The 15,125-nt window shown below is 42.6% G+C and overlaps 1 protein-coding gene across 2 annotated transcripts in view; it reads left to right on the top strand.

The window, feature by feature from the left end:
* CSNK1G1 (casein kinase 1 gamma 1) overlaps nt 1-14,827 on the top strand; it is a gene marked incomplete at its 3' end in the record, with an annotated part of 102,407 nt that extends 87,580 nt beyond the window's left edge. Inside the window, exons 10-12 of one of the 2 annotated variants that reach the window (XM_079699564.1) lie at nt 1,274-1,384; nt 8,831-8,937; nt 14,773-14,827. In XM_079699564.1, coding sequence (XP_079555690.1) covers nt 1,274-1,384; nt 8,831-8,937; nt 14,773-14,827 — 273 coding nt within the window. The remainder of the gene's footprint in view (nt 1-1,273; nt 1,385-8,830; nt 8,938-14,772) is intronic. The other variant, XM_079699565.1, reaches the window with a different exon arrangement.
* Between the last annotated feature and the right edge of the window lie 298 nt (nt 14,828-15,125).

Raw genomic sequence — 15,125 nt, 5'->3', positions numbered from 1 at the left:
TGATGATTTATAGATGAGCTTTAAACAACTCTTGTCAATGAGTTACAGAAGGGGGTGAGTGAAATGGAGCCTCAAATTACTACTACTTCGGTCTTCCTTTTCTTTTTTATAGAATATAACATTTATAGCTGTGAACATTTCTAATATTTATAGCATCCTTACTGGTTTTCATGCAGAGCAGCAATATCACGTCCCAACCCCTGCTGCTGTTTATATCAGCAGCAGTTAAAATTTGACTTACTAATCCCTCATTGCTGCCTCTCCAACACCTCATTTTTCATTTTTGTAGAGCCTTAGGACTGTTACAGCTGAGCATCATGATGTTAACACCTCCTCAGCCATCTGGCACAGGGGAAGAGGCACCTAAACAGATTCTTCAGAACAAATATCACATAGGAGCAAGATCAGAATAGTGTGAGATCTATAAAACAGGTAAAGAAGGAAAGAAGAGAGCCTGAATGACAGCAAAGGTGAAAGCAGAACCCAATGAGGTTTTGAATTGCAAGCCCTCCTTTTGCTGGGAAAAGATCTGCCTTTTGCTTTCTAGAAGAAAATAGTTCGTAGTAGTCTTATCTAAACTTTTTCTAATTCCAGACTAGAGGCTGTTAGCTAGAGGAATCTGAAAAACATTGTAGCCTTATTTCCCCCCATCTTTTCATATTCTTGACCTGTGAACCTGCTTTTGAAGAGATACTTTGTTCATCCTTTTAGATAAGAAAGCATATTCCAGCTACTGCTCATTTTATCTTAGTTGGAAGTCTTCTGGAAGTTTATGTTGAGGGTAGTGGGCCCCCTATTCAAGGAAAAGACTTGTTACCTTGATTCCTAATGCTGGGAATTTTCTATATTGACTACTGTCTATTTAGATAGATAGTTAATTAGTGAAATGACTTGTAAGTATGATTATTCCTTTGTCCAACAATCCTAACTTTCTGAATTTGGTCTGCTTAGTGGCTACTGAAATTTTACTAATATGGAAGCTGAATGATTCCAGCTTTTGATAGTTTTTTTTTTTTTAACCTCCTCTTTTGGTGATTATTATTTTTCTGTGTCTAGGCAAGGATGGTATGCTAGAGACAATTATGTGTTGGCTCATTAGGCTGAAATGAATGTAGCCAAGCTATCCTTTTCTCAGTGCTTTGCAGCAGTTGTTCAAAATCCAAAACAAAAACAAAACCCTTAGGGACACTAATGTACTTGATTTTGATATTGCTTGCTGTTGCTTCACCTTTCCTTCCGTATCTTGCTCTCATGCTTCCTAATGCCTGAGCAGACTGCATCGTCAGAGCGCCGAGGAGAGTGGGAAATCCAGCCCAGCCGGCAGACCAATACCTCGTACCTGACGTCTCACTTGGCTGCAGACCGCCATGGGGGATCAGTGCAGGTACTTACAGCCTTTATTGCCTTTTCCTGGCCCTCCCAGCTTGGCTGGTAGAATGTTGGCTTGCTTCTGAAACCCAAGTTCCTTTAGAATGGAAACTTACAGCGAGGTTGAGCTGCTTTTATAGTGAACTGAATATCTCTGTGCTGATTTTCTACCTAGGTGGACTTGTAAGACTCACTTGTTGAGGTGATTCTGGGTTGTTGTCATTGACTAAGAAATATCTATATGACTTCTGATACTGATTCCTGGTTAAACTAATCCTACAACCTTGATCCACTCATGATAGACCATAAAATAATGTCAAGGTAGAAGTCTGTTAGTGTCAAGTCTGGGAACTGCAAAGAAATATTTAAAATAGGTATTTTTGGGATAGAGGACTGCATATGTAGCTCATTCCACGATGATATATGCCCTAGTACATAAGGTGAGATTGTTCATTGGTCCAACTCAACCGTTTATGAGTGGGAACCCAAGAAGTTGGGCTACTTCTTTTTTTCTCCCTAGAATAAGTGTGGTCTTAGAGAATTACTTCTGATTTCATTTGGACTATTTTGAATCTCTATTCTCTCTTGTACTTAAGAACACCTTGCATCTCTTAACTTTTCATATATGTCACTATTTTAATAATCTTAACCTGAATATTTTTCTCAGACTGGTAAGTGACACCACCAGTTGGGGCACACAGGTGAACCCAGAGCTACCAAATGTAAATTCTTATAAAGGGATAGGCAAGCCTTTTTCACATAGAAACGCATCTTGATAGGCTGATTGTTTAGGATATGCCTTTACGTGGAGTGACTCACTGAAGATTGTGTTATTCACAGGAAGTTAGGAGACAGCTTTGTCCTCTAAACCAAAAATGATCTCATAGGAACATCTCATAGGTAAAAATGATGGATTGAACACACCCACTCCAGAAACAACACTAAAAAAATGATAAGGAGATTTTTTTAAGGTATAAATCCATATAAGAATGGAGAAAACAGAAGAGGAGGCAACAGCAATTGGCTGTTAGAAGCTGGATAGCAGATGGGCAATTATTAAATGACTTAGGAGTCCCGAGAAAACCAGATTCTGAGCCAACACAGGGGAAAGCTTGAGAGCCTATTTATACTGGGGGATCCCCAAAAGCCTCAGAAATTGGCCTTCTATAAGGGGGAGGTGGGTGTGGAGGGGCATGTGCTAAAATAAAGATTGGTTTAAAGTCTGTTTGGGAAACCAGAGATCCCTAGATGTTCTCCTCCTTTCCAGCAAAGACCAAAGAGTTATTCTTTGGAGAGGGCAAAAAAGAGGGTCTCTGGATTAGGAGATACAAGGCACATTTGGGGGCAGAATACCATACTGGAAAAGGGGAGGTTAAATGAATGTGTGCATACTGACTGCCTGCTTTCCCCATTTAGTACTTCAGAATGCTGATAGTCAGGTATGTACCTTGCAGGCAGGAGATTGAGTCGGCTCTGGGGAGTCTAACCAGCCCCAAAGAAAACATCTGAGCCTACCGACAACAGGGTTTCCCTAATGAAATGGCCCAGCCAGATCATTCTGCAGTGAGATACTTAAAAGTCCCACCCCGGTACTCACAGTGCCAGTTAACTTTACATTCTTCCGCTTTTAAATATGAGCAAACACTCAGGGATTATCAGACTTCTGAGGAAAGCCTTTAGTAAGATAGAGACCAAAACAAGCAATAACAGCAACAAAAAATACCTTGTTATTAAAAACCTCAGAGATAGAAGACATTGCAACTGTGAAGCAAGGACAGCATGCTACCTTTAAAAGGAACATTCTAAAAGCACACACACAAAAAAAGAGCTCTCCAAAATTAAAAACATAATAAACAAATATTTAAAATTCAATAGTTTGAGTGTTTTATTTTTCTTTTCATAAGAAATATTCGTGTTCTCAGGTTTACATATATTGACGTGTGCTCTGATGAATACAGCCTAAACAAACTGATAATAAATTCAGTAATTTTCTTATGTTATCTGAGCAAAAAATAATGATACTGGTTATATTCTTCCTGTTGATGCTTGAAACAGTTGCTGCTTATAGAGCAATTTAAGACCAGGAATAATTACTAGTGCATCAGTTGAATGCTACATACATTCCTCAGATTAGAAATCCACAGCTACAATGATCAAGTCATAAACAATGTATTTCATCACAACTTTATTAATAATTTACATGTGGCATGGAAGAAATGTTATTTCAAATTCATTTCTAAATAAAAATTTTGACAATTAAAAAAAAAATAATAAAACTCAGTAGTTTGGAAGATAAAGTTGTAAGGAAATCTCCCAGAAAGTAGAGCAAAGAGAGATAAAAATAGTAGAAAACAGGGACTTCCCTGGTGGTCCAGTGTTAAAGAATCCGTCCTACAATGCAGGGGACGTGGGTTCGATCCCTGTTCAGGAAACTAAGATCCCAAGTGCCAGGGCAACTAAGCCTGTATGCCACAATTACTGAGCTCGCACACCTCACCTAGAGAACCTGTGTGCCGCAAACTACAGAGCCCACACGCTCTGGAATCTGCGGGCCACAGCCAGCCCACACACCCTGGAGCCTGCGCACCACAACTAGAGAAAGAAAAACCCGCATGCCACAACTAGAGAGAAGCCTGCATGCCGCAACGGAAGATCCCACATGCCTCAATGAAGATCCCACATGCCACAGCTAAGACCCAATGCGGTCAAAAATAAAAAATAAATAAGTAAGTAAATAATTTTTTTTAATTAAAAAAAATAGTAGAAAACAACATAAGATTTAAGGAGAGTCCGGAAGGCCCAATTTCTAAATAATGGGAGTTCCAGAGAGAGAACAGAGAAAGTGGAGGGGAGGAACTCGTTAACGAAATAATTTCCCGGAACTCATAAAGACTTGTTTCCAGATCAACAGGGCCCACTAAGTGCCCAGCTTAATAGATGGTGGAACCACGCCAAAGTATATCATTGTGAAATTCCAAAACACTGAAGACAAAGAGAAGATCCTTCAAGCTTCCAGAAAGAGAAAACAGTCACATGCAAATAAAGGATCAGGACTTAGTATAGCTTCAGATTTCTGAATGGCAATGCTGGAAGCTAGAAGGCAATGAACAATACCTTCAAAATTTCTGAGGGAAAATTATTTCCAACCTAGAATTCTGTACTCATCCAAACTGTCAATCTGGTTGGAATATAGAATAAAGACGTTTTCAGAAGTCTGTGGTCTCAGGAATTTTATATCTCATGCACCCTTATGAAGCTGTAGGAGGATGTGTGCTATGAAAATGATTGAATAAACCAAGAAAAGAGTAAATATGGGATCCAGGAAACGAGATCCAGCGCAGGAAAGAAGCAATATTGATACAATGGTAAAGATAGAAGGTCCCAGGATGAGAGTTGTACTCCAGTAGAAGAGGACAGCCTGTCCCAAACAGAGCTGGTCAGGAGGCCTTGAGAGCAATTTTACCAAAATGATGAAATGACTAGGATACTGATATGTCAGAATATCTTGAAAGTAGGTAAATGATAGAGTTTGGTTAGAATTAGTGATTAGCAACAAATTTACAAAAAGCTAAGTAAAAATAAATTTTAAAAGATCATTAACTCCATGGAAAACAAGAAATTACACAAAGAAGGAAAGATAACCATGGTATACTCCATGACACAGCCGTAAATAGCTTTTAATAGTCATAATATAAACACTAAGGATTGATCTAATCTGAATTACAGTATAAACTTTAATGGGAGAATAGAAAGATGGAAAAGGTGAATATACTGCCTAAAAGTGACAAATCAAGATGCACGTTATTCAGAGATACGAAAGCAAAAGACAAAGGAAGGGGAAATGGTGGAGTGGAGGAAAGAAATTATTGTTTTTCCTAAGAATCCTTGTAGAAATATTTGATTCTTTACACAATGTGCTTATAGAACTGATAAAAATAAAACCTAACAATTAAAAAAATATATATAAACATATATATACACACATATCAGTTTCTAATTATCTCATTTGCAAAAATTTGTAAGTTTTAATAATAGCCAATCCTTAGGCTTCCCTGGTGGCGCAGTGCTTGAGAGTCCGCCTGCCGATGCAGGGGACACGGGTTCGTGCCCCAGTCGGGGAAGATCCCACATGCCGCGGAGCGGCTGGGCCCGTGAGCCATGGCCGCTGAGCCTGCGTGTCCGGAGCCTGTGCTCTGCAACGAGAGAGGCCACAACAGTGAGAGGCCCGCATACCGCAAAAAAAAAAAAAAAAAAAAAAAAATTAATAGTGATTGCAGCAAAATAAATTGTCAGTATTCCAGACATACAAATAACGCTTACTTTTTAATTAAGTTATTCTAAAATAATAAATGGAAAAGTATAAAAATGATAGTTTCAAATGCTAATAATTTGTTACATTCGTTAGGTTCTTTACAGTTTTTCAAATTGCTTTCCTAAAATAAACATCATTCTATTTAAGTACTATAGTAATTATAAGGTAAATAGGACCAAGGTGGTTATCGGCCTAATCTTACAGAATTAGAAACCAGGGCTCAAAGAGAATGTTGATGGTAGAGCTAGGCCTGGAATCCAGCTCTTGGGTCACCTACACTAGGTTTTTGTTCCACTGCTCATCTAGGCAACTGTTCAGTGGTTTGACGAACTGTACCTTCAACCTGAAATAATTAAGTAGATGTGCTAGAGACCCAGATTAGTTGCCATTGATTCTCAAGTATATTCTAGGTTAGACAACTGGTGGTAAGGTTACCATTTGTGCCTGATTTGTTTGAGACCAGATACTCATGGATACAGACAAGATGTCTAGTCTGTAAAATGGGGATAACCTCTTCTTCCTCAGATTGCTCAAGGACATTGCTTGTGGGTCAAGCGGCAACATAGTAAGGAGAAATTAGAGAGTGTGAGACATGCAAAACACTGTAAGCAAGTGCTGTGACCCAAAGTCACCAAGTAATTCACAGTGGTGATGCTTACTATCACTTTGTTCACGTCAGTAGAGGCCAGGACATTTTATTTAACATCTTGTCTAGTTCCTGAATTGTTTACTAAAAAACTTACTGTGATTTCTCCTTTAACCCTTGTGCTCACAGAATGAATTTACCAGCATTATCACTAGTGTGCAGCCAGAATGTGCCCACAAGAAGCATATATAGGCTGAGAAAATTAACAGGACAACATTAGCATGACAGGCTGTGGTTTCTCCAGTCTGTAAACATTCTCTCCTCAACTTTCCATTTTGAAATTTTAAAATCTACAGCAAAGGGCTGGGGTGGGGGGTGTGCAGTGAGCCTGTGTGCATCCTTAACCTAGATTAACAAATGATTGATTTTTGCCATATTTGCCTTAACTCGGGAGGGGGATGTTTTCTAAACTATTTGTAAGTACATTTTATCCCAAAATACTTCAGACTGCATCTCCTAAGAATGAAGCCATTCTCTCATGTAACCAACAACACCATTGTCATATCTAAGAAAATTAATAATTCCATAATAGCTAATGTACAGTCATATCACATTTCCCCCAGTTGTCTCCAAAATTAATTTTATAGTGTTCAGGATCTAATCAGGGTTCTTGCATTGTATTCGGTTGTTATGCCTCTTGTCTTTTTCAATCTCTTAGTCTCTTAATCTCTTAATCTATAACAGTCACCTCTGTGTTTAAAAAAAAAAAAAGATTTTTGAGGCATGTCTTTTTTGAAGAATCCAGGCTTGTTGTCCTATAGAATGTCCTGCATTTTGGATTTGTCTGTTTTTTTCCATCATACTTAGATTCAGATAAAACTTTTTTTTTTGGCAAGAATACTATATAGATAATGTTATGTAGTATTCATCGTATCATGTCAGGAGATAAATAAGGTTAGGTTGTTCCATTGATCAGAGATGCTAAATTTGATCACTAGCAGAAACTTAGGTCTCCCATGGGTTAAGTCCAAGTTTAATATTGTATGTTTCCTTGACTAACTGTACAGCATTGTTTTAATTTTTTTAAAGCTTGTATAATTAATAAGAGTAATAAATAGTTCTGGTTTAGAAATAATGGTGGGCATAGACTTCTGGTAAGTAGTATTCACCTTGTCTACCCTTTCCTCAAAGACTCCTTATATTAAACATTTCCTTCCACCTTCCTCTTTATAAGTGTGCAGGAAATTTTTGCAAATTAACTGCTAATGAGGACCCCAGATCTAGAGGGAGATAAGAGTAAACATTTATGGAGGGAGAATAACAGTACTATGAACGTTTATTGAGCCATTACCATGGACCATGGCACTGGGCTAAGCACTTTCTGTGGATGGTCTGCACAGTAACCCAATTAGGTAAGCAGCATTGTTTGCCCGTTTTACAGATTAGGAAGCTCAGGCACAGAAAGAGTGAGACCTTGCCCAAGGACCCACAGCAAGTAAGTGGTGGAGCTAGGGCTCAGAGCCAGGGCTGAGTAAATCCAGAGCCCATGTCTCATCTACTGTGCTGTGCTGCCTCCATTACTGTGTACCAGCTGTTGTACCACACACTGTCTCATGCATTTTCTTGTATAATTCTCACATCAGTCTGTAAGCAGCAGTCTCATATAGATGAAAAGTTACTTACCCGAGGGCGTATGGTATCTGAACCATTTATCCTATTTTGTGGTTCTCTCCCATGTTTCAGCCAAGGTCTTTAACAGCAGAGTAGTTCGTCCAGCGGGGTCCCTTTTCCCACTTCCCAGCACCCACATAAACAGGAATCATGTGCTGGAAATGAAACCAGGTGACAGAAGCAGCTGCACAAGCTAGAGAAGCCTGATCGGTTCCACCTAACCAGATGACAGGAGTGAGAGCCTTCAGTTACAATTCAGGGACCGTCAGTGAGAAATGGGATGACACTGAACCTGAAATAAAGGTTGTTGAAATAAGACTGGTCTTCCAAGGGAAAGTGTTTCCTTACTGTCTGCCGTCTCACCACAGAGGATGTGGCAGTCTTAGTTGAGTAACTTCAAACTGATGGTCCAAAGCCATGAAGAAATTTCTGAAGGAAAGTGTGATTGCTTATAGTTTTTGATGCTCACTATTGATTTCCTTTTTAGAATTTTTTTAAACATCATCACTGAGTCTGTATATAATTATAGCATAATAAACTGAGAGGAATAGAATTAAAGACAGTAATATGACCAAAAATTTTATACGATTTTTGTAAGGATTAAATTGCTATACACACACACACAACACAATGTAGCAGAGTTCCTAACACAGAGTAGGCATTCAGTATGAAAGTTATCATCATTATATAATTAAATCATTGAGTTTTGTGTTCTCACATGATATGGGTCTGGGAACATTCCCTAAGTTAGGACATTTAGCCCCCCAACCCAGGAAAACACTGCCTGGCTGTTACCTAAGCTAGAGACCAGATCTCCCTTAGTGACCCTCTGTGGCGCTGGCAGGAGGCTCCGATTGCCGTGGTGTCAGTCACACTCTGTCCTTCTGTTTCAGGTGGTTAGCTCAACCAATGGAGAGCTGAATGTCGATGACCCCACGGGAACCCACTCCAATGCACCAATCACAGCTCACGCCGAGGTGGAGGTAGTGGAGGAAGCTAAGTACGTTCATCTTTCAAGGGGGCTCTTGAGTTGAAAAACGTTTTCTCTGTCTCCTCCTCTCATGTGCTGCTCATTTCAGACTGGATACCTCATGCTTGTGCCCACAGCTTTCTTCCTCTGACCGTTTTATGTTTTGCATGGTACCCTAAGGCTGCTGCTGCCCTTCTGTAGCTGTGATTTCTGAGAAGACAGTCACATTTTTAGTCCACATGGATGAAAAGACATAGTGAACTAAAAGAATCATGGTATGAGAGCTACAGCAGATAGCAGTCCTGAGCCTCTTGGGGCCCTGGAGCCTCTTGCTCCCTAAGGGACACAGAGAGAAATCTGCTTGTCTAAACCATGGGCCATGCTGAACAGCATTTGATTTCTGGCTCTTGGCTAACCACTTTGCATCTATAGTCCTAGACAAGGGTCTCAGAGCCCTTTTGTTCTCACTTAAATGATTCTGAATTCAGAGAGACTCAGATAAGTCAGTCAAGAAAAATAATCTCTGCACTTGTTGAATGAAAGAGTCTTGGGATGGAGAGGAAATCACACTAATCCCAAGAGGGTGAGGAGGTTACCCCACTCCCTTTTCTGCTTCTCTTGCATGTTAATGTCTTGCCCTGCCCATACCACCAGCCCCTTGGTGCTCTCTGCATGGTCTGTGTTTAAACTCTTAGAAAATGGGGTAAAAGGTGAAATAACTGCTGATTCTGCTGCAAAAGCAGCATTTCTATCACTTCTTTCCCTTTTGGCCCCATCCCAAATTCAGGTCCAGATTTAAACTCCAAGGCAACATGAGGTAGGGAGAGAGAAGTCCTTCACAAATCAGTAACTGCTGCCACACCTGATATGGATGACTTTTCTTATAAACCCTTTGAGAACATCCAGGCTGTCCCAGTATCTTGTTTTCAGAAGCAGGCAACATATTTTTAGTGATATTGTGCCTTAAGTGATCTCTTGAGCCTCCAACTAGCCTAAGTACAAACCAGAACATGCTTATGCCTCAGTAAAAGGTAGAGGCTAGTCAAGATCTGTGTTCTTCCAGATACAACTTTTCATGGTTGTCCCCCTGCCCACTCCTCTGCTCTGCTGCCCATCTATTTGGTGAGCTCACTTTTCTTTCGAGAGGTCGTTTCCTTTAAAAGCCAGGACTTGAGGATTCCTACCCAGTAGATAAAAAGCAACCGAGAGTGACTTGGACTCTCTCTTGTTGAGTCTCTACTGTCTGTAGGCAGCTTCAGATGCTCCTCTCCTGGTTAATGTAAGGCACTAATACGTAAGGAGGACAAGGGAGTGGGGGTCAATGCCAGGAGGAGACCATTTTTAGTAAAAGGAAACATGCTCCCTATTCTCACGGGCTTTGGAAGTTTTAATGGTACTCATGGTTTTTCAGTTTCCATGACAAAACTTCATTCTCCCAAATAAACAGTGTGGTACTCCTACCCTCTGAGTTCTCAACCTTGGCTGCACTTTGGAGTCTCCTGGGGCATGTTAGAAAATACAAATGCCTGAATCCTGGTTCCAGAGATTCTGGTTTAACTTATCACGGATGTGGCCTGAGCATCAGGAGTTTTTAAAGTTCCGGTGATTCAAATATGTCGCTGAGGTTGGGAACCACTGGACTGGGTCTGATGGTAATGCTTGTGGTCTGATCCAAACATTGTCTGGGCTTGAAAGATGGCTGCGCCCTTTCCCATCCCCACCTCACTCCCAATTCACAGTTGCAGCTATTACTTTGAAGGCCAAAAGTTGAGCTCTGGATTTCATACTATACTTGGAATACCAGGATTGAATGGGCTTTAGTCTTATGCCCTATACAGAATTATCTTTGAACCCATTTATCTCATTTCATTTTGGTAAATGTGTACACTAATTGTGTATGTGAGTGTGGTGTTTGTGTTCTGTGTATAAGATAGGGGGACCAGTCACACACAGATTTCAATCTGGTGTGTTCTGTTCTGGTATAATCTAAATTCTAGATGTAAAGAGAATTTAAAGTCTCCCCATGTAGCAAAGACCACTGTGCCAGGTGTGAGCCTTCTGAAAGATGTGGAAACCAGAGGGGAGCAATCGTATTTGACCAAATGTCATCCAAAAACTCATGGCTTAGGACATTTTGTGTGGCATTTCCCCCAGTGATTTCATGAGCTACCAATCCATCTTGTCCAGGGAATTGTCAGGGCACAGCCATGTGTTTTTCTTCTTGGCCTTCTATGTATTGGTTGGGGGCGGGGGAGCCATGTGTCCATCTGCTTGATCACTTTCATGGGAAGAAGTCACAGCTAAGAGAAGCACAGGGCATCCCACACAACTCCTCATTGCACACAGCTGTGATGCCATTTGTCCATGCAGCCTGCTTGTGGAAAAAAGGGGGCTGTTGCCTACATTAAGATTCAGCTAGAGTACTGGGGAAACAGTGTGGAAACCTTCACTTCCCAGCTTTTGATTTTGGGTTCCTCAGCCAGCTTGTTTCTTGTAAAGGAGGAGAGAAATAGCAGGGTCTCATTTTTTGTTCTGTAAACAAAATAAACATCTAACTTACCCTTTTCTCTAGATATAGGACACATGTCCTTGTTTAAGGGTGATTGGAAGGGTAGTGAGGCAAGGCAAAGCTTTTTGGCTGATTTTTGTTATGGTAAGAACACAGGAATTTTTGGTTATCCACTGACTTTAGCTACAGCTTAGCAAGTGTGGACCTCATTTTCTCTGAGAATTAACAAGAATGGGATTTAGGCCCTTTTCTGGCAGTTATACCTTAATCCGAGCAGTGACCCTCCTCGCTTGTCACCTCCTAATAAGATAAAGTGTCTCTTAAGCTTGTTTTCCCCTCTAGAGAAAGAGCTAACTGCTGGCTGCTTTGGTCAGGCATGTTGGTCTTACAGAAAGGCTAGGGACTTCTCTTTCCCTCAGAATATTTGGGAGGTTAGCTTAACAAATTGCACGGTAAGACTTCATGTGGGAACCAAAATGGTTTGGCCTTGGTTCCTGATTGAATTCTTACAGGCAGGATCATATGCTCTTTCTCCTGCTACCTTCCTGGAAGTTGCCCAGGAAAGCCCACTCTTGGGGCTCCCACCAACGCTTTCTGTTTTGCCTTAGCCCTCACTGAGATCCAGCTCCCACCTCGATGCTTCTATCAGGCACCTGCCCCCTCCACTTTAGTGTGGGGCCCAAGTGGCCTGGGCCTACTCACCCTGCCTTGACAGAGGAAGAAACTAAACACAGACACATACTGCATGTTTGCATGGCTCACAGGGAGTCGCTTCCATCTCACCTCTGTGGACTAATATCTCTCTTTCTCTCTCTTCCTTTCTGTGTTTTTCTCTTTACACACTCTGTAGCTGCCTGAAAATGCTCAACCTGTGGTGAGTCCCTCTCTCCAGTCCACATGCTAGGGGAGTGGACCAGGCTAGGTTGGGATTGGCAAAGCCAAACAAAATGCCTTAGGAACACTCAAAGGCTCCCGTATGCCACCTTGTGCCATACCCACCCAGACTGGGGAACTAGATCCACAAGGTGGGGATGGGCAGGCCTGTACCCAGCAATTAATCTGATCCTTTTTTCCTTCCAAACCCACCACATTGCAGCCTCCTCCTGTCAGAACAGTATCCCACAGTATCCAAAATTGTCTCTTCATTTTTAGCTGAGTGAATTTTTTCTCAAATTAATACAGCTAGATATTATCAGGCAGAGAGGGACAGAGGTAAGAAGACCAGATTACTGTACCAGTTGTATAATCAGAATCTAATTATTCCTCACAATTCCAAGGACAGTTGTTGCCAGATAATCTCACATTCTGTGGCTCGGTCTCTAACCTTAAAATTAGCAGCTTTGGAAAAATCTGTGACTTTTCTTTTTGGTTCAGCTGGTTCTTCCATCAGTAGAATATGAGTATCTCCAAATAAGAGAGCTGCTTCTTGGGGGAGAGATGGACATTTTGTGGTTGTTGTTGTTTTTTTGAGTTTTTTGTTTGTTTTTCATTTATTGTCTTTTTTTTTTTTTTCCTTTTCTTTTCTTTTCCCTTCTTACAAGAGCATATAGTGGGCCAAGGGCCGACTTGGCTAGTGAGACATTGGAGTCTCTCTCCCACTCCTGGAGAAGGTCCCTTGAACGCATTTTTGGGGCAGCATGCGGGTCTTGAAGGGGAAGCCCTGGCGGCTCCACGTTTGGTGGGGCACGTTCTCACTGTAAGGCAGTGCCCTCCCTGCCTTGCTTCCTGGGCATTGCCTGTGAGCTCCAGGTGCTCGTGAGCTGATTGGTCTGCTGTGGTCTGGAGCCAGAATCTCCTACACTGCACGTGTGGGATAATACTCCGTGTGGTGATAACAGTCTGCTGGCCTCTGTGACTACCTTGTTTCTATTGGTCTTCAGTAACTGAGTTGGGCACCAGTTTCTGTACCCTAACTCTCTAAGCCCAGTTGCCTACAGGGTTTCCCAAGGGACAGAGATGTATTGAAGATAACAATTGGGTTTTATGGAGATAGAATTTATAGTATTACAGTATCAAGGAGTACATTTGGGGCTTCCCTGGTGGCGCAGTGGTTGAGAGTCTGCCTGCCGATGCAGGGGACACGGGTTCGTGCCCCGGTCCGGGAGGATCCCACATGCCGCAGAGCAGCTGGGCCAGTGAGCCATGGCCGCTGAGCCTGTGCGTCCGGAGCCTGTGCTCCACAACGGGAGAGGCCACAGCAGTGAGAGGCCCGCGTACCAAAACAAAAAACAAACAAAAAAAAAACCCAGAAGGATTAGGCAAAAGACCCAAAGATAGTTTCTGAGAAAAGCTTTCATTTCAAGGATCCAGCAAGTCTGAGTGACACTTCCAGTTTACTCCCCTCCATCACATGGCATCTTTGACTCATCCACCACTTTCTGCCCCTCACGTTCTCATTTCCCATGTGTCAGCTTCCTGGCAAGAACATATCTTTTGCACCAGCCATGCCATAGCCCTCATCACCCCCTTCTGGAATAGTCGCTGCCTGAGCAAGAGGGGCTTCCTGTTCCAAAGACAGCAGTACAGAGCAGGTACCCGAGCTAAAGGGTGTGTCAGAGCTGTGGCTGTTGAAGGCATCAGGCCCCAGCCCCACCCTAAGCAGGGTCAGTCCTTGAACCCAGTCTGGCACAGCAGCAGCCTCGGAAAGCTTAAGTTGAGGAGGACCCTGCAACCCGATGCTTCCTGGTGATCAACTGTGGCATTGATCCTCTCCAAATGAAGAGTAGGCTGTGCTGATTTCAGTTAAAAGATCTGGGCTCACACAGTTATTAGGGTCAGGGCTTCTCCTGCCTACGCCAGGTAGCTAGCTGGCTGGGGGCGGGGATGAGATTAGAAAGAATCCTTAATCCTTCATTGGTAGCATCATGAGAGCCTCCTAGAGTTCCAGACATCATACTTTTCTTGGTGTTTGTTTGCCTTAATTTAGCCTCCATACCCACTGACCTCCAAAGTTACATTAAATAATTTTGCCCTCTGTATCAAGCGGCAGACGGTGCAGGCTCTTCTCATGCAGCCCTGAGGACCCTTGGTTCGGTATAAAGGAGGATGAGACTTTCAGGTTGGGGTGTTAGACTGGGAAATAAGCCTTCTTCATCCTTCTTCCAAAAATGCCTGCTTCCGCCCTGCTGCCTAGCCTGCAGCACTTTGATGATGAGGTTTGGAATAAAGCAGCTCTCTCCTTTGGCTTTCCTGGCAGACACTGCCCACTGCCTCCAGTATGTGCACTGTAGATGGCGGGCGACCCTGTGGGCGGGTGCCAGGGGGGAGTTCCACCCCTGCAATAAGCAGAGGCAGGCAGAAATCTGTTGGCAGCTGCGGGCCTCCCGCACTGACTTGTGGTCTTCCTTGTGCTCCAGGTGCTGCTGCTTCTTTAAGAGGAAAAGGAAGAAGACTGCTCAGCGCCACAAGTGACCCGTGCCTCCCAGGAGTCCTCAGGCCCTGGGGACTCTGACTTGATTGCACCCGCAGCTCCTGCCATTTCTCATTGGAAGGGACTCCTCTGTGGGGGAGGGTGGAGATCCAAACCAAAAAGAAGAAAAACAGACGCCCCCAGAAGGAGCCAGTGTGGGCAGCCAGGGCCCAGTGGGTCAGTGGCCGCCCCTACCTGCCTGAGGCTCTGAGCAGGTCCCAGAGCCACTGGTCCTCCACTGCTTACCCTTGGGGCCGCCTGGTTGACTCTCCTTCCTATTGTTTACAGTGAAGGTGTCAT

Source organism: Hyperoodon ampullatus (assembly GCF_949752795.1).
Source record: "Hyperoodon ampullatus genome assembly, chromosome: 3".
Lineage (NCBI taxonomy): Eukaryota > Metazoa > Chordata > Mammalia > Artiodactyla > Ziphiidae > Hyperoodon > Hyperoodon ampullatus.
Note: the sequence above shows the minus strand (reverse complement) of the source record. Positions and strands in the feature narration are given on the sequence as shown.